This window comes from Cupressus sempervirens, chromosome 5 (genome assembly GCF_028749045.1).
Source record: "Cupressus sempervirens isolate cs-2001-9-10 chromosome 5, ASM2874904v1, whole genome shotgun sequence".
In the NCBI taxonomy this organism is placed as follows: Eukaryota; Viridiplantae; Streptophyta; class Pinopsida; order Cupressales; family Cupressaceae; genus Cupressus; species Cupressus sempervirens.
Genome location: NC_143122.1, coordinates 696756449 through 696776659, shown reverse-complemented (window position 1 = coordinate 696776659; position 20211 = coordinate 696756449). Strand labels below are relative to the sequence as shown.

Sequence of the window (20211 nt, the reverse complement as noted above, 5' to 3'; positions counted from 1 at the left end):
TAATGAATTAAACTCATATTTGAAAGTCTTAATGAATATAATATGTATTACAATTATATTCATTGGAAAGCTTGCTCCAAGCAGCACAAATTGGCATTTTTATTTTACAGTAGGAGATCATTCAATCTCAATTTTGGGGGTCAAAAAAGATAATTTCATTCTTTTCAAAAAATAGTACCAAAATATTGTAAATTAATGTGTTCACACAAACACTATGTTCGCGTGAACACATTCTATATGTTCGTGTGAATGTACAAGGGTAAATAATTTGGTTACCAAAAATTTAATTTAATGTGTTTGTGCGAACATGTAAAATAATTGGTTTTCACGAGAACATGCCAAAAAAACAAAAAAACCATGACATCATCTATAGTGAGGACAAAAGTTTGATAGTGAAGCCAAATGTTTTAAAGTTACAGTAAAAATTTTATAAAGTTACTACAAATTTTTTAAGGAAAATTTTTTATTTTTATGATTTTTTGATGGGAAACAAGAAAGAAAGACAAAACAAATATGCAAGGAAGAGATCTAATGAAGCAAAACAAAGAAATCTTCAGAAGACTATGGCATGTTATCATCAAATTAAACAAGGTCTGTAATATATATATATATATATATATATATAATTTATTTATTTTTATGGTCTTGAATTTAATCATAGTATCAATCTTTTTTTTAAATCTAATTTGAATTTATTTATAAATTTGTTGAGGACAATCAACAAGGTGAAGGAAATGTTGAAGGAGGCTCAACAGAAGTAGAAGAAGTGCATGTATGGGAGAAGGGTCACGAACACTCCCTATAGAATCTCAAATAATGAATATTGAAGAAGATTCAAGATCACTCCCTACAGAGGTTCAAATAATAGAAGTCAAAGAAGGGTCAAAAATCTTTCCTTGCAAAATCTCAAACAATGAATGTTGTGAGCTATGTTGTGTGGCGATTGTCACTAGTGTGGTATGTGCCTATGGAACTATGGGGCTTTGATGGTGTCTAATGGTGTCCATCACCGAGTGAACTAGTATCCCCTTGTGTACCAAAAATATAACTAATACTCTACAACAGATCCTCCAAAAAATGCAATGCTAAATCCATATGTGTGTGTTGTCCTAAAAGAGCACGAACATTGCCTGGTACTACTAGTCTAGCAGCTCTATATGCATCATCAAGGGATGTGCCTGAAGTGCTACTAGATGCCTTTGAAGATAGTCGACCTAGATGACTTCGTCAAGTGTGAATATACTGACCAAGAGAATTAGATGTGATACTAGTAGCCACAGATGCAATGTGTCCAATACTATCAATTGCTCCCCTCTGGGAAGTAATAACAACTCTATCTACAATAGGTGCTAGTGTTGGAGTCAATGGAGGAAGTCACTGTCCAATGAATTGTCTCACATCTGGAGGTGGTAGATGTTGTACACTATGATACTGGTCATGATTTGCGATTTGACCACACACCTATCCACAATAATTTGGAATGTCTAAGTAGTTGATGTTGAGCCCCATGCAAAACTCAACATACAACTGATGTGCAAAATAAAGAGGTATCTAATTTTTATTAGGATAACGACCATGTGCAGTTAAAAAATGAGGATAGATCATACTAGCGATAACAAGATCTCTACATCGTGTCACTCAATAGCCTCTCACCCTACCCTCATATGATGGAAACAAATCTCATTTGATGATATCTTTGGGAGCCACCCTCTTGACATCATCAAAAGATGCATCTCCTGAAATCTCAACTCTAAGCTCCCTAGATATGGCAACTAATACATCAAGGGTAAATGAATGATGAGATTTAAATCTAGTAGTGAGATCTTATAAACTCCTACATATGATCACACATATATCTCCATATAAACCATCATCAGAGGACAATATAGATTGCTCTAATCTAATAACCTCCTACTCTACAAATGTAAATAATGCATCGATATCAACATGGAGGTGGCACAGCAGGAGCCATAGCAAGACCTCCAGCATGAGTCACACTAGGACCTCCAACAAGAGCCACACCAAGACTTGCACTAGAAGCCACACTAGGAGCTATAGTAGGAGCCACACTAGGAGCCATAACACAAGCCCCACCAGGAGCCCCACAAAAAGCTACAGCATGAGCCCCACCATGAGTAACACCACAAGCAACACCATGAGCCATAGTAAGAGGAGTCACAACAGGAGCCTCATCACCCTCAGGATGATGAGTAGGCTAATTGTGTGAAGTCATATCTACAATGGTGGAGCTAATATATATTGTAAATAAGCATATACATATACATGTAGTCTAGTACACAAATTTTTATTTAAAACATATGTAATCATACATCATCTAATCTATAACACATCAATATATCATACATGAGAGCTAGAGTTATAGTTAGAGTTAGGGTTTGAGTTTTTACCTAGGATTAGATTAGGGTTTGAGTTTTCAGTTAGAATTACATTAGAGTTCAAGTTAGATTCGGGTTTGAGTTTGCAATTAGGATTACATTAGAGTTTGAGTTAGATTAGGGTATGAGTTTTTCAGTTAGGATGAGATTACGATTTGAGTTAGATTAGGGTTTTAGTTTTCGTTTAGGATTATATTAGGGTTTGAGTTAGATTAGGGTTTCAATTTGAAGTTAGGATTATATTAAGGTTTGAGTTAGATTAGGGTTTCAGTTGAGTTAGGGTTAGATTAGGGTTTTAATTACAATTAGGGTTAGGTTAGGATTATCTCATTAGATTAGGGTTTGATTTAGATTAGAGTTTGAGTTAGATTAGGATTTGGTTAGGGTTTGATTTCTAAGGTTATGATTAGATTAGGTTTTGAGTTAGATTAGGGTTCATGATTAGTGTTTGATTTATATTAGGTTTTGAATTTTGAGTTAGGATTAGATTAGGGTTTGATTTAGATTAGGGGTTGATTAGGGTTTGAGTTAAATTAAAATGTTTGGTTAGGATTTGATTTCTAGGGTTACGATTAGATTAGGGTTTGATTTAGATCAGGGTTTGACTTAGATTAGGGTTTGGTTAGGGTTTGATTTCTAGGGTTACAATTAGATTAGGGTTTAAGTTAGATTAAGGTTTGAGTTTTCAGGTAGGATTAGATTAGGGTTTGAGTTAAATTAGGGTTTGGTTAGGGTTTGATTTTTGGGGTTACTAATTGATTAGGGTTTGTGTCAAATTAGGTTTTTAATTAGATTAGGCTTTGAGTTTTAAGTTAGGACTAGATTAGGGTTTGAGTTTTTAGTTACAATTAGATTAGGGTTTGAGTTGGATTCTAGGGTTTGATTAGGGTTTCATTTAGATTAGCCTTTGAGTTAGATTAAGGTTTGGTTAGGGTTTGATTTCTAGGGTTACGATTAGATTAGGGTTCATGATTAGGATTTGAGTTAGATTAGGGTTCATAATTAGGCTTTGATTTAAATTAGGGTTTGAGTTAGATTAGGATTTGAGTTATGATTTGAGTTCTAAGATTACGATTTGATTTAGATTAGGGTTTGAGTTAGATTAGGGTATGATTAATGTTTGATTTAGAGTAGGGTTTGAGTTAGATTAGGGTTTGAATTCTAGGGTTATAGTTAGATTAGGGTTTCAGTTAAGGCTAGATTAGGGTTAGGGTTAGATTCTAGGGAACTAGAGTTTTCAAGTTAGGGTTAGATTACAGTTGTGATTCTAGGGTTACATTAGGGTAACTTTAGTTAGGCTTAGTGTTAAATTAGGGTTTGAGTTTGAGTTAGGGTTAGATTAGGGTTTGAGTTCTAGGGTTACATTAGGGTTTCTATTATGGTTAGGGTTAGGTTGTTTATTTAGTTAGATTAGGGTTATAGTTCTAGGGTCAGATTGGGATTTCGGTTACGAAACTCTAGGGTTAGATTAGGGTTTGAGTTCTAGGGTTACATTAGGGTTTCTATTATGGTTAGGGTTAGGTTGTTTATTTAGTTAGATTAGGGTTATAGTTCTAGGGTCAGATTAGGATTTCAATTACGAAAATCTAAGGTTAGATTAGGGTTAGAGTTTTCAAATTAGGGTTAGATTAGAGTTAGACCTTGAATTAGGGTTAGAAATTTGGGTTAGAGTTTGAGTTAGGGTTAGATTAGAGTTTGAGTTAGGGTTAGGGTTAAGGTTGGAGATAGAGTTCTAACATTTTCTAATTTTCTACACTAGTGTTTTTCTAATATTTTGTTTAATATTTTTTCTAATATTTTGTAATGTTTTTTTCAAATATTTTATAATGTTTTATAATGTTTTTTCTAATATTTTCTAATGTTATACTAATTTATTTTCTTTAATGTTATACTAATATTTCCTAACATTATACTAATTTATTTTTCTAATATTGTAGATTAACGTTTTTTTAATATTTCAAGTTAAAATATTTTTCTAATATTCTACTCTATTGTTTTTTAAATATTTTCTAATATTTTTCTAATATTTTTAAATACTTTTTCTAATTTTTTTCTTTTTTTTTTTAATGTTTTTCTAATATTTTCTCATATTTTTCTAGACTAATATTTTTAAATATATTTTCTAACGTTTTTCTAATATTTAAATGTAATGTTTTTCTACTATTTTTCTAAATTTGTTTTCTATCAAGAACTATATATTAATATTTTCCTAATATTGTAGATTAATATTTTTATAATATTTTACTAATATTCTATACTATTTTAAAAAAAAATTGTAATGTTTTTGTAATATATTGTAATATTTTTCTAATATTTTCTAGACTATTGTTTTTAAAAATATTTTCTAATATTTTTCTAATATAATATAATATTTTTTCTAATTTTTTTCTAATAAAACTAATATTTTTCTAAATTTGTTTCCTAATGTTATACTAATATTTTTCTGATATTCTATATTAACATTTTTTTAATATTTTCTAATGTTTTTCTAATATTCTAGAGTATTATTTTTCTAATATTTATCTAATTTAACACTATTCTTTTCTAAATTTATTTCATAATGCTTAATTAATATTATACACTAATGTTTTATAATAATCTCTAATGTTTTTCTAATATAAATATAATATTTTTTCTAATGTTTTTCTAATATTCTACACTATTTTCAAAAATATATTGTAATATTTTTCTAATATTTTCTAAACTAATATTTTTAAAAATATTAAATGTAATGTTTTTTCTAATTTTTTTCTAATAAAACTAATATTTTTCTAAATTCATTTCCTAATGTTATACTAATATTTTTTTTCATATTCTAGATTAAATTTTTTAAAATATTTTCTAATGTATTTTTAATATTCTAGACTATTATTTTTCTAATATTTGTTAATATTCTACACTAATGTTTTTGAATAATTTCTAATGTATTTTCTAATGATACTCATATATAACTAACAAATACAAAAAAAATAATAAATGATAAATTAATAGAATTAACTAACATAAATAAATAATAAAAATATTAAATTAACATGAAAATATGCTTTGAAAAAATTAAAAACATTCAAATAATAACATATAAGCATACCCAAAATAGTGCAATGGCCAAAATCTGGAGGAGAATGATGTAAAGTGATGCAGCTCGCTTACCAATCTAGTATGTTCGCTCCAACATCCAAATCAAATTCACCTTACTATAAAAATGAACAGGGAAAATGTAAAAATGAGGTTTTAATCTTAAAATTGTCATTAAAATATGTTCATGCAAACATATAATTAGGGATGTTCACACAAACATAGAAGTCTTAGATGTTCACCTAAACATGCTTACTAGGTTTGCGCAAACATATGTAAAATTGAATATGGAAAATTTCCATCATTTTGTGATTTCCTTCATGCCACAAAAGTGGTACCCAGTATTGTGGGTTCACCCCATGGTATTTATGTAAAGGACATCTTGCAAGATTATTATGAAGTGCATCTTATGCTTTTGTCATACAAAATGTGATATGCAAACTTTTTGTGAAGCGATACATGTGAAACTTTTGAGAACCTGATTTTGTGATCCAAGATTGAGCTAAGGTCAGAGATCCATCTAGAAGAAGTTATAGAATCTATACATCTATATTTGAGAAACTTAAAGTTCAGTTATTTGTTTGGGTAATGAGCTCTTCTTGTAATTGGGAATGAATGTTTGGGCAGTGAGCTCATCTTGCATCCATTGTACTATAATTTCTAATAAGGTTGGAATCTCCTAACAAGGAATCAAAGTCTCTTAATAGGGACTCTTTATATTGAATTTTCTCATTGACTCCTAACAGGCCTCTAACAAGGAACATATATATCAATATATCATCTAGTGGGTATTATCCCCACCAGGGTTTTCCCTTGGCCAAGGTTTCCCTAGTTAACAAAATATGGTGTTATGAGTTCTCTTTATGCATGGTTATTATTTATGTACAATATTACTTGTTTACTTTCTTATGCATGGTTCAAAGTAATTAATAATATCCATTTGGTGACAAAAGTTTGTAGAATATTGATTCCCCCCCCCCCCCTCTCAATATTCCTATTTCTAACACATAGTGGACATGATGAAGGGGACCCCAATTTTCCACTAGAGTCACTCTATTAGGAAAGCCCTAGAAGACATTAAAAGAACCATTGTGTGAGCTCCTATTCTAGTTCATCCTAATTATACTAGGGAGTTCATCATTCATTTCTATGCCTCTAAGCACACCTTGTCAGTCATATTCATGCAAGAGAACAAAGAAGGAATACAAGTGCCCATTGTATTCACGAGTATTCCTCTTAAAGATCATGAGCTTAAGTATTCACAAGCTGAAAAACACTCATATGTCATGGTTAGGGCTTTAAATAATTTCATATTCTATATCTTTCACTCTCACAAGATATAGGGTGTAATACTCAAGGGGCATGGGTAGAAAAGGTGCAAGAATATGATATTAACATAAAGCCTACCAAGATAGTTCACGATAAAAAATTATGCAAAGAAGTAGCTGAGAACCAGGTAGGGGAAGAAAATGAAGACATACCAAAATTTTTGATGGTACTCCTCCAAGAACCTTGGTTTTCTAATCTTATGTATTTCCTCTCATATGGAGAATATCTAGAGGGTCTCACTCCCAATTAGAAAAGATGCCTCAAAATGAAGGCATCAAAATATGCAACTTGGTTAGATAGGCTCTATAAGAGGGTCATCAATGGAACCTTCCTCAAGTGCATAGATAAGCAATAATAGGACAGGTTTCTTCAAAACTTTCATGTTGAAGTATGTGGTGGTCATTTTTCATCCTCTGTTACCACCTTTAAAATCTTAAGGTAATTATATTACAAGCTATACTATCTAAGGATGCCTACATGTGGGTTTTCCAGTGTGAGAAGTGCAAGATGTTCACTGAAAAGTGGTAGCTAGCAACTCTACCTTTACGACTAGTGGTTGTAGAAGGTTTGTTTTAGTAGTGGGGTCTATATTTTGGAGGCCCAATCAACCCACCTTCCAACTCAATACATACCCATATCGTAACTACCACCAACTACTTCACCAAGTGACTCAAGGCTAAGCCTACCATGAAGACAACATCCATGATGGTATGTGAGTTCTTAAACGAAAACATATTGGCTCATTTTGGAGATCTTAATAATCTGGTGATGGACAATGCCTCTCACTTCTCCTTGGCTGAAATCATCCAATTCTTCTATGACCATGGGATCTAGGTGGGACACTCCTCTAATTATTTCCTAGAAGGCAATAGATAGATTGAGTTGAGCAACAAAAGCTTAAAAGATATCATGAAGGAATTGGTCTCAAATAATCAAAAGAGTTGGCATAAGAAGTTATATGAAAAACTTTAGGCAAATAGGACTACCTCAAAATGAGCTATCGAATCTCCCCTTTTGAGCTAGTATACAAGGAAGAAGCCAGTCTACCTCTCCCTCTAGAATTTTTTGCATGTAATCTCCAAACCCTAATAGAGGTTGCCACAATCTAGGATGGTTTAGAGAAAATAATAATGTATCTAACACAATTAGAAGAAGAAAGGGAATAAATGGTAGATCATAATACTCAACATCAAATGCGAGTAAAGAATATTTTTGACAAAAGGATAAGGCGACAAAAGTTTATGGAAGGAGATATGATCTTGTTGTGGGATAAAAGAAAAGAACCAAAAGGGATGCACTCAAATTTTGAGAGCTGAAGGAAGGGCCCATTCAAGATTTGGCAATCCAACAAGTACAACTCCTTCAAGTTTGCATACCAAAATGGTGAAGTATTTCCATTGTCTTGCAATGGCCAAGACTTGAAATTGTATCAAATCTAATAGGAGATAGTCCCTTCCTTGTACCATAGCTAGTTTGTTAGTTCCTTTTTCATCAATTTTCCTTCCTACTGCATTTATTTTTCATTTGTTGGTTTACTTTGTGTTGTTTCTTTTTAGTGTATCTTATTTTCCTTTCAGTCATGAAACTAGAGATATCTAGATCCCTTGGTTAGGTGCTTGTGCCCTTGAGTCCTCAGATAGAGCCATTTGTTTCCCTATTTTGGTCCTCCATCCTTTTCATATGGTAGCATGGACAAGTTTGAGTCTAAATTTCTCAAGCTCAAGTCATGAAATAAAAATTCTAAGTCCAAGTTAAGATTTGAGTCAAGTTGTTTCTCATCGAACTTTCCCTAGTATTGTGGGTTTTCTATATTTCCCTTCTAATGTTTGGCCTTTGACTACATTGTATGGGTTTTGATGGAAATTAGTACGCATAAGTCACAAGTAGCTCATATGTCTAAGTGGATAGGTAACTTGTTAAAGACAACCCTGATAAGAAATGAAGTCTAACTTAAAGCATATCACTTCATACTTCAAGATTTTAGACTCTCCCAATCTGTACTACTACTCTGATAAGAAAAGTAGTAGAACAACTTCACCCCTATGGGTGAGCACAATAAAATTCACCATGGAAAAGTAAGTTGATAGGAAAAATATTCTTAAGGAGATGCCACACACACTTTGTTGTTCAAAAAAGTAGCAAAGTGGATTGACCTCCATGAGTAAGAAATAAAGCAACCACCATGGGAAGCTAAATATGGAAGTAATGAATATGCCTTCGAAGATCCTCTCAAATAGCTTCTCAGAGATGAATCTCTTCCCCTATGACACCACAAAGAAGGAAACATGATGAAATATAAATCTTGTGGGAAAAGTGAAAATAGCTTCTTCGAGGCCATCATCATGTTTGAAGGGCATCAAAAGAATAGGTTCATATTTCACTGTGACTAAAGGAGATTGTTAACTACAAGGCAAAAAAAAATAGAAGAAATTTAATCAATACATTAATGAAGGGGGGAAACCAAGATCACCCCCTTGGATCAGATTTGATCAATACAAGAGGAAATATCAACATGTAAACATAATGTAAAAGGGATGAATAACTCAGATTTATTTCTCTCTCACCTCCACCTTAAGAGGGTTTAAGAAAGAAGATATGCAATAGAGAGCTAAGATATAAAGATATGACAAAGCGATAAATTATATAGAAATGAAAGAGAGGAATATGATATACCTTATGAAATAAAAACCTAAAAATAGGCTATCAAATGACCTCCAAAAGAGTTGATTCTTGTGATGTGGACTAAAAATTGCATGTTATGGAAAAAACTCAAAAATTGTTTAGATATCTATCAAGGGTAGCCTAGGTAATCAGGGGAAAATTGGAGCACTAGGGGTGAACTAGATGATTCAGGGGGCACTACAACCCTGATGAAATACGACATTGATTTTGATTTTGTAGTTTTGAAAAAAAACTGAAAGGGGTATCCATATTTGCAACTTGTTCATCGATATGATATTAGCAACATACAAAGAAAAGAAATTATTTTTGTTGTTGTTTTTGTTGTTTGGGCAAGGTGGGCGGGGGGGTGTCAGTCAAACCCTAGTTTAGGTATTAACCTTGAATTGAACAAAAAATATAATGCTAGCAAGGAGTAGTGATAAATCTAACATAAAAGCAATGTAAATCTATGAATATGCTCTTGAATTGGGGATGTAATCAAGTATATAGATGTAATATCTTTGATTTGACTTCAAAATCCTAGAAAGGAAATCAAAGTGATGTCAAAATCTTCATAAATGAATATTTTGAAATCCTCCTTAAGAATGAATATAGATGAATGTAGATCTCGAGAGGATGAATGTAGAAGATGCATCAAAGGATCTTGAATGTATGAAGGGAGTAGATTGAATGCTAGATTGATAGGTCTTGCATAAAATCCTTCAATAGCTTTAATGCATGAATTATCCTTGATCTTCAATGGACGAACTACTTTAATGCATTGAATGCTTAAAGAATTTGAGAACTTGAGAACTTGAGGGCATGTGCTTGAACTTGTGGATGCATGATGTCAAAGTGAGGAAATGGAAGGGTTTATATAGATCTTGGAATTCATTAACTCCCACAAGGGATGTGCCTAGAAATTAACACCTTGGAGGTATCCGAACATGGGAACCAAATAGAGGACCCAAAATAGGGCCTAATTTGAGTCACACTATGACCCTAATTGACCCATCACGGGCATACTATACCCTAGAAAACCATGTTTTGTAACCTTTGGGATCCGTTCAGGGTTAAAAAATAGGTCATAGATCTCTAAAATCAATTACAAAATCCAAGATAAAGTCATTACAATGTGAAGAGTAGATTCCAAGTGGATAGATGAAGGGAAGGGAAGACCTAGGAGGATAGATCATGTCTCGAGATTAACACCATGAAAATAAGAGCTTTAAAGAGGATCTATTAGGTTTCACCCCAAATCCACTTAGGAGAAAGGACAAAAAAGGGAAGAAAGAAGGAAAGGTGCAAGGAGATTGGTGATCACACATTAAATGGGTGCTAAATCATTACTAAATTGGAGAGCATCAAATTTAAAATGGTACATTGACCTATAACATAAAGCTAAGGGTTGAAAAATAAGAAAGTCGCTAATCTAAGTTGAAAAATGAAAGCAAAGAGGAAATATGATTTCCGAAGATATGAAATGTAGTTGTTAAATAATAAATTAAATCATTTTTTTAATAAAATTCCATGATAATTTTAATAAAAAAATTTCTCAATATAAGCATTTTACCATGGCATTGTTTCTCAATATGATTTTAACACATCAATCTTCTAAAATTTTGTCTAAACAACTCTTTAAATTTATAAGATCTCATGCGTGATCTTATTTGTAAAGATTTGTTTTACTCTTTTCATTTCTAGCTACAAATAAACACATCACATTTACTAAAATACTCTACTTTGATTAGATATCTAATCTACTAGATACACATAATCTAGAAAAAAAACATCTTTTACAAAATTGATTTTTCCCATGAACAACTATTTTTAATATATCTTTTAAAAAAATCTGATGAATACATTATTTTCATATGGCTCGAACACAAACTATAATGTTCTTAGAAATAGATAACAATATTCAATTGATTGAAATTTATATGAGTCACAAGCATTTGAGTTATTTCGAATGGTATCGAAAGATATGTCATTGGTTCCTTATGGTGTCACACCATGTCAAATGTGTAGTTTTTCTTTTGATTGGTCTAAACACCCATAACAATCTTATAACAATTTGTTGAAATGATTATTTACAATTTGTTTTCTCTTCTTAGCTGATATAATTTTAACAAATCCGTCTTTTAAATTTATAAAATCTCATATGTTATCTTACTTCAAAAGATTCATTATTCTCAATTTGTTCCCTCCCATAGATTAAAAAACTACATATTTACTGTATAATCTTCTAGTTTTATTGATATCGAATCTACTAGATATACAAAATCTATAAAAATCATTTTTGAAATTTTTTATTTTTCTCATGATCCATTCATTCAATAAATCTTTCAAAAATATCATTATTTCATTGTGAAAAATATATGACAACATGTTGTATTTCACTCGATTCAATTGATCAAAATTTATGCATCACAATGCATTTGAATTATTAAGTAGCCTATGCAAAATTATCTCATTGATTCTTTGTAAAATGACAACATATAAAAAATTAGTTTTCTTTCTTCAATTAAAATAATTTTAACACATCAATTATATATAATTTTACTAAAACACCTATTCAAATTTATAAGATTTTCTACCTTGTCTCATTTCAAGAGGTTCGTCAATTTCAATTCATTCTTATCTCTAAATAAAAATAACTCACATTTACTAAAATAATCTATTTCGATTGATTGGATATCCAATATACTGCATATACATAATCTATAAAAATCATTTCTCACCAGATTGATTTCTCCAATGAACCATTCAAATACATTCTTAGAAAATGAAAATAACAAGATGAAAACATTATGGTCACTTGACTCCAACACAAACGATACCAGTGCCCCACATCCATTAACTATGATTACATACTCTATGAAATAACGACAATGCAGGCAATCTGTAACAAGGAAATAAATTCTTTACAAGAATATATAATTGAATACTCACAAATAAACACATCTCACGTTCTTTTCAGAGCTACTGAAGAATTGATGAAAGCAAACAGCTTTGGTTATGACATTAATCATTTCTTTAATAGCTGTTTTCTTGTATTGTTCGTCCTTGAAACAATGCCCAACAAAACCTGTCTTGTCTATGGAGAAAACTAAGTTACCTTGCTCTTCACGCCAGGGCTCTCCCACTATAAGTAAATTTAATCACTATCATACAATCCCATTGGCGCATCCACTATTGATTTCTTGATCTAACAAGTCAGTTTTGATTGAAATGCAACCCATGATCTCAAACAGATATTGATGAGGATGATATTATAAGTTTCTTTTGTAGACATACATACAATGGTCTGGATTGCAGAAACTGTAACTTTACGCCATGGGTTTTAAGTTTCAACATTTCTCTGTTAGTGTTGATTATGCGCCTGAATCACGTAAGTCTTTTGCTTCTAAGAAACTTATTTTCAGTTTGGGTGCATGTTTTGTTTGGATTAAGATAATTTGGTTTTGATAGGGCTATAAATTCTATATGGGATAGAGCAATTCAAAGTTTAACATGATGTTTTTGATGGTGCATAAACAATACAATTGCAGTCAAGTTGTGAAAGACAATGAAACATGATGAAACTTGTTTACACCTTCTTTTGATTAAGATAAGATAGTTTTGAAAGGATTATAAATGGTATATCGGATAGAACAAGATAAGTAAAAATCTAGTTTAAACATCAGTATGCCAGTGGGCTTTCTCTTCATTCCAACCCCATGATGTGGTTGACACCAGTGAATCAATTGGACCTCTTGAAGTCCCTTCTATAGCGGTGGAGTCATCGCTTGTTTTTCATCATATTGGGGTTGAGGATGATAGTATTGCTTGGACTATGGTCTGTTGTAGGATGAAAAGTTGTTCTATTTTTTTTCTTCCTTTTTCTTTTTTATATTTCTTAAATAAGAAGTTTTCTCTGAACTCTTGTTTCTTACCGGTTTGTACTGTTTTCTCAATCCCATATATCTTGTGAGATTCACCCTTTTTTCCTTTGATGAATATGTTGTAATGGGTTTGAGCCCTTTTTCATGTTAATCTGATTAAAACAATTTGAGAACCTACTCTTTTTAATCTCACATCTCTTAACTTGAATTTACAATCGAAAGATGAATTTAAGAAGACTTTGTTTTGATCTTTGAATAATTGTTCAGAACATTTCTGTATTATCTATTATCAATTTATATAAATGATATAGAAAATTATGTTGGCAATAAATAGAAATGATTGTGTGATTATCTCATAAGAACAAAATTTAAAACTTCCTTCAAATTGATAAGTAGAAGATATTTTCCACAGCAAGTCAAATTGTGATATTGCTATTGGTGTGGAAAATATGTTACTTATCAATTGATGAGCTTAAAGCACAACAATTAGTGAAGGTTTTGTAAATGGTTTGTAAGTAGAGTGGTTTAACCATGGAGGAAATTTCATAGTTAAGCACGCTTCAGCTGGAGTACTAGGTGGATAGGTGACCTCCCCGTACTTCACCTCTTTGAAAATCACCTATATCCGATGAGTTCTAAGTTCATTCAATGAGTGCTAAGTATTACATTCATTTTAATGAGAGATGGATTCATGTAGAACACTACTAGTGAAACATAAGTCAATTAATTTGACTCCAAAATCTACATAATTGAATTCTAATAACAATATCATAATTTCTTTAACTTGCAAAAATGAATAACAATCAATCTATTTTCTCTTATCCATTTAATTATACTTAAGCTTCACAATAGTGTATAACATGAGATTAGCTCTTCCTAGACTAAGGAGACATTACAATTCTACAAAAAGATTAAAGCCAAATTGATTGAACAGCTCTCATTTCTTAGTTAAATAATCTCAAAGCTCGCCTCTTTCTATGAAACGTTCCTTTACTCCTTCGGAAGGTCTTTCTTTGTGTCTTGGAAAATTTCTGAGCACACTTCTTTTTCACTTTTTAAAAAAAACTTAACTCTCTTTTTATTTTATTTTATGGAATGAAACAAAATCTACATTTAAATTAATCCTTCCAAAATTCTTCAATATTTTAAATAATAGAATGAAACAAAATCTACATTTAAATTAATCCTTCCAAAATTCTTCTATATTTTAAATAATTAAATTTTATGTAGTTATCTGCATTGGACGTAACGTTGGATAAGAACTCTTTTTTATGATACTGAAATAAAAATTATTGAAACTTGTCTTAACTAAGTAGTTTATATTGAATAAAAATAGATAAAACTTGTCTTCACTAAATAGTTCGTATCGAATAAATTTTTTTAAAAACTCTTAAACTTGTTTAAGTAATTAGTTTATATCATGTGTAAGGCAAGAGTATTGGATATTCTACACTAGGGTTAAACAATGCAATATTAAATTTAATACTATTTGAAAATTTTAAAAACTATAAATAGAATAATGAAAGTTTCATATTTAATTTTTGAACTTGTAGTTATAATATATAATATTATTTCATATGTTTAACATTATCTTCTATGTATATTTTAGTTTTGAAGAATTTTTATTTTTAAATTATTTAAAGAAATTATTTTAAATCAAACTTTATTTCATTAATATTAGAAATGAAAAACATATTTTATTTTCTGTTTAATATGATATTAAATTACAAAAATAAAATTAAATACATTTTCTTATTATCTTATAATTTTCATCTTATGCTAATAACATTAATTTTTTTAATAATATTTTTTAATTTTTTAATTAGATACTAAATGTATCTATTTATTCACTCAATTTTACTTTGTTTTCTTCTCAATTGTTGGTACTTTGTTTCCTTCTCAATTGTTGCTTTCAAAAAAACCCTTATATACAGGAATTTGAACCACAAGTGAAAATGTTGATATTTTGTAGGCAATTTCTAATTTAGTGTAAGGTATTAAAAATTCATTCTAAAGAAAAGCTTAGCTTTTAATATCAATGATTTACTATACATTTATAGACTTACAAGATGATCAACTGTCTTAATTTCATTGGACAAAAGTTTGTTGAACAAAAGTTTATTGTGAAGTACAAAAATTAAGATTTTCTAATCTCATCTCAAACTCCATGGGCCAAATCTTACATTTTAACAATTGTTAAATAATATCTTATTTTTAAATGATATTATTTAATATAAATTATTTTTATTAAAATATATTATTTTAAATTATATGTATGTATTTATTTTAAATGATAAATATATATAATTATATACATACACTACCATTTTCATTTTAAAATATTCTTAAATAAAATTTCAATATCTAATTATATGTGGACAATCAATAAATATTGTATCTTATGAAATAGTAAAAATACATATTATTTTTTTCAATGTTTAAACAAATGCTATGGAAATCCAAAATAATTTTAGTCATTATATGGAAGTACAATTAACTATTTTAAGTTTTATAAATGTTAACATATAAAAGCTTAAAGAAATTATTCTTTTACTTTTGTGTTGCATATTTTGATTCAATACTATAGTTCAATATTTCAGTATTTGTTCTGTCATTGTAATTTATTTTATTTGATATAATTATTTGTAATTCTTATTTTTATCTTGTATATTTTTTTTAAAAATATTAAATTTGTAAATTTTTATAAATATATTATTATACAAAGTTGTCTCATTTATCTTAATTTTTTAATTACCGTTAATATAACTCATATAAAAAATGATACTTTATTTTGCAGCTGCTTCCGACATGCCAAAAAAGACAATGCACAACTCATCAGCGTTGATAGCTGTTGTGGTGGCATTAGCAGTTGTAATCATACTATTAGCTTTGCTACTCATTTTTCATAAACAAATGTGTCTACTCATTAAAAAGAGGAGAGCAGCCGAATCATCTAAGTCCAAGGAAAGAACTAAACTGGATATAGGTAATACATTAATTTTGCTTAGTACATGAATTATGATTAATATTTTTAAATTTGATCATGTTATTTTCATTGATTGCACATTTCTTTGGAAGAGGTAAATAAAGTTTAGTTTGTTTACATATAGTACAAATGGTGAAGATGATATCAATATTAAATCTATAAAAACACCACATGTTTTTGTTCTTATTAAGTAGAATTTAATTTCATATGGTAATGGATTATTAGACATAATCTAAGCATATCTAGATTTATTATGGAATGCAGTGGTGGACGGTCTTAATCGTAGTGGATCAATGGTAACTTGTTTTGATTATGGCACACTTAAAGCATCAACAAAGAATTTTCATGAGAAAAATAAGCTTGGCCGTGGAGGATTTGGCACTGTTTATAAGGTGAAATAATGTTTTCCACCTTAAATTTTTCGAGGAATATTATTATGTCAAAGATCTAGAAGTGATTGAAAAGATTTATCTCATGAATATGGTGATATATTATAATTCATTATATTTAGATGAAAATAATACTTACAAAAATTTCAATTATGATTGTTTGATCAAATATTCTTGTTATATAAGAAAATAATAAAGCATAGACTCATTTGTTTTTTTAAATGTAGGGAACCTTTCAAGATGGGTCAATTGTGGCAATCAAGAGACTGGAGAGAGCTAAACAAGGGGACACAGAATTTTATAGGGAAGTTAAGTTGATCACAGGAATTCAACACAAGAACCTTGTTCGACTAATTGGTTGTTGTGCAGAGGGGCCTGAAAGATTGTTGGTTTATGAATATATGTCTAAAAGAAGTCTGGACAGATTTATATATGGTATGTAATTTCATAACTACCCATTTTTAATTGGATTGTTTTAAGATTTATTTATATTTATATCATTAATTTGAATAATATATTTATCACTAACAATCTATAGTTTTTGGATTTTTTTTAATAGTAGCTATTAAGAATTTATTAAAGTAATTCATGAGAGCTTTAGATTTTAATTGGAAGATTTGTGGAGTTTAGTAATTTGATTAAATTACATCATTCCTACTGTTTTTAATCTTTCTCTTTCTTTTCTCTTCTCCTTCTGACTTCATTCATCTCAGAACTATAATTATCAAATATAAATTGTGTATGCCAATCATAAAGACACATAATGAAACACCCTGTTTCAATAGTATCACTCATTGGAAAGATGTAAAAGAGGATGCTAATTGCATATTGAAATGTATGTAATGTACAGGTAAAAGCGATGAATTCTTGGCATGGCCAATACGTTATGAGATCATCCTTGGAGTTGCACGGGGTCTTCAATACTTACATGAAGATTCTCACTTGAGAATCGTTCATAGAGATATCAAGGCCAGTAATATATTGCTGGATGAGAAATTTCAGCCAAGAATTGCAGATTTTGGCCTCGCCAGATTCTTTGAAGATGATGGAATGCGCAGCACACAATTTGCAGGAACACTGTAAGACCCAAATCTTTATATTGAAGAATAATTAGTTAATATATAATGTTATTAAATCTTTACAATATATTTGTTTCCATTAATCAGTTAGTAATTAGTTAATATATAATATTACTAATTTTTATAATATATTTGTTTTTATTCATCAGTTTCGAATTTGATTGTTGTAGTATATGTCATTATCAATGTATAGAATTACATTCTGTAACTTATCATCAAGATGAGAAAGAATTACAATCAAATTCAGAACCAAGTTAATATATTAGTAAATTTTTTACTTGCCATTCTAAATTGCAGAGAATCAATGTAATGTGTAAAACATAACTTAAGCTCGTATTATACGTGAAATTCAGATTACTTAAATCTCAATTAAGATGCTTTTTTGGATTGTATAAATTTTTTTCCATAATTCTAAGTATTATTAAAATTGTTTTCATTATATTTATTTATATCTATACATGTTCAATAGTGAGGAAAAAGGATTAATTATTGTAATGAGAAATAATTGGGCTGTTAAAAGAGTGAAGCAAATTATAGCTTTTTTCATTATGTTGTTTCTGATTTGTTGGTTCTGAATGTTTTATACTTTTCATGTTTAATGCATAGATGTGTAATTTATTTTAGATATTTTTCCATACATTAAAGTAAGGATTTTTGTTTATTTTTAGAATGTGAAATCAATGAATAGGTCTATATATATATATATATATCTATGCATTTATTGTGAAAGCAAAAATATTAGGTAATCTATTTGGTCTATTTAAAGGTTGTGACATTTCAGTTAAGTTGGCTGATGAACTTGCAATTTCAATTATTTGACATCTTTTTCGGGCTGGATTAGTAAATAGTTTTGGTATATTCTTACACAGTTTGTTTCATGTGCTATTAGATCAGAAAATTGTTGGTTTTTCTTACTGGAGAGATTAAAGAATATTTATAAACATTTAACATTCATTGGATCTAGGTGATGCTCATAGAGGTGAAGTACTGGGATTTCTTCATCCCACTACTACTCCAGTTGGAGCGCTCTTAACTATGGAGTTCCCTCCATGATTAAACCCACTCTTCTTGGAACCCCATTTGTAAAACCTTCATCAAATATTGTGCCTTATGAACCATTCATTAAAAAGCCTATTAAGCTCATCAATTGATAAATAGGAAATGATGCTATCCCAAAGGCTCAAATCAATTGATAAATGCGAGATGATGCTATACCACAGGCCCAAATCAACTTGTTGGGAAATTGTTTATGTTTTCGCATTGATGGTCAATTTACTTAGCAAAGCTTAGATGCCATTGTCAGTCTAAGACTGAAAGAAGAAGCATATGACAGTTTTCATCTTTCTATAATATGATTTGCTTAGTACTCTTTTACATGGAACACACACATTTTGAAATGTAACCATAATTTTCTATTGCTTCATATTATACAGGGGATACACAGCTCCAGAATATGCCATTCGTGGTGAACTCTCAGAAAAAGCTGATATATACAGCTATGGAGTGTTGGTATTAGAGATTGTTAGTTGCAGGAAGAACACAGATCTAACTCTACCCTCAGGAACACAGTATCTCCCAGAACTGGTACATATTTCTTCATAGTTTTTCTCAAGATAAAATTAAAAAAACACCATGGCACTGAAATTATAACATGTATGTTGATCATTTTGACTTCTTTCTTTTAGGCTTGGAATCTATATGAAGAGGGGAACATATTGGATCTTGTTGATGAGAGAATGAAAGAATCAGGGTATGTAAAGAATGAGGTGTTGAGAGCACTTGAAGTGGCATTCAGGTGTATACAGGCACCTCCTCAACTTAGGCCAGCCATGTCTCAAGTTTCAGCAATGTTTTTATGCCAGATTGATATGGCAACCACTCCCATGCAACGTACTGGCCATATGAAAACAACTAGCCGATTTGATGAGATTCCAACATGGGAGTCCATTTCACTAGAGCTTCACTCTCCCATAAGCAATCCTTCCACTACCACTTAACATTGAATCTATGTTCAATCTGGATGTTTTTTTTTTAAAGTACTTGTGGGTAGACTAGTACTATGCATCTTTATCCTTTTCGTAGTTTTTGAGAGTCTCTCTACTTAATAGAGGATACTATTGTAAGTATTTCACATTTTCTTGGTTCTAATGTTTCTTTTGTTAGTACTTGTGATTAGGCTAGTGTACTATTTTGAAGTTAGCTTATCATTAAAATAATGATACTTTACACGAATTATTCCTTTATTTTTATATTGTACATTGAACATAAAGATAGTAATTTTAAGAATGTGAAACAAAATAAATTTCCTTGGAAAGTTAGTGGTTCAATTTTATTCAATCTTTTTTATTGTTCTACTGATTGTGAGGTTGGCATTAATGGGATCATTTCAAAAATTGACAAGTGTTTAAACTA

The 20211-nt window shown here is 30.1% G+C and overlaps 1 protein-coding gene across 1 annotated transcript; it reads left to right on the top strand.

The window, feature by feature from the left end:
- Positions 1-12797: 12797 nt before the first annotated feature.
- On the top strand, positions 12798-19796 carry LOC149557896 (cysteine-rich receptor-like protein kinase 44). Its single transcript, XM_089830499.1, has 7 exons — positions 12798-12852; positions 16143-16331; positions 16596-16723; positions 16948-17155; positions 17571-17799; positions 19233-19383; positions 19485-19796. Exons 1-7 carry the CDS (start codon positions 12798-12800, stop codon positions 19794-19796), a joined length of 1272 nt encoding a protein of 423 aa, XP_089686625.1.
- Positions 19797-20211: the final 415 nt, after the last annotated feature.

What these genes read in the sequence shown, in the direction of transcription:
- LOC149557896 (XM_089830499.1), top strand. Translation starts at nt 12,798, where the DNA reads ATGGGTTTTAAGTTTCAACATTTCTCTGTTAGTGTTGATTATGCGCCT. An exon ending in AAGAACTAAACTGGATATAG is followed by an intron (nt 16,332 to 16,595) that starts GTAATACATTAA and finishes TATGGAATGCAG; the next exon opens with TGGTGGACGGTCTTAATCGT. An exon ending in TCTGGACAGATTTATATATG is followed by an intron (nt 17,156 to 17,570) that starts GTATGTAATTTC and finishes TGTAATGTACAG; the next exon opens with GTAAAAGCGATGAATTCTTG.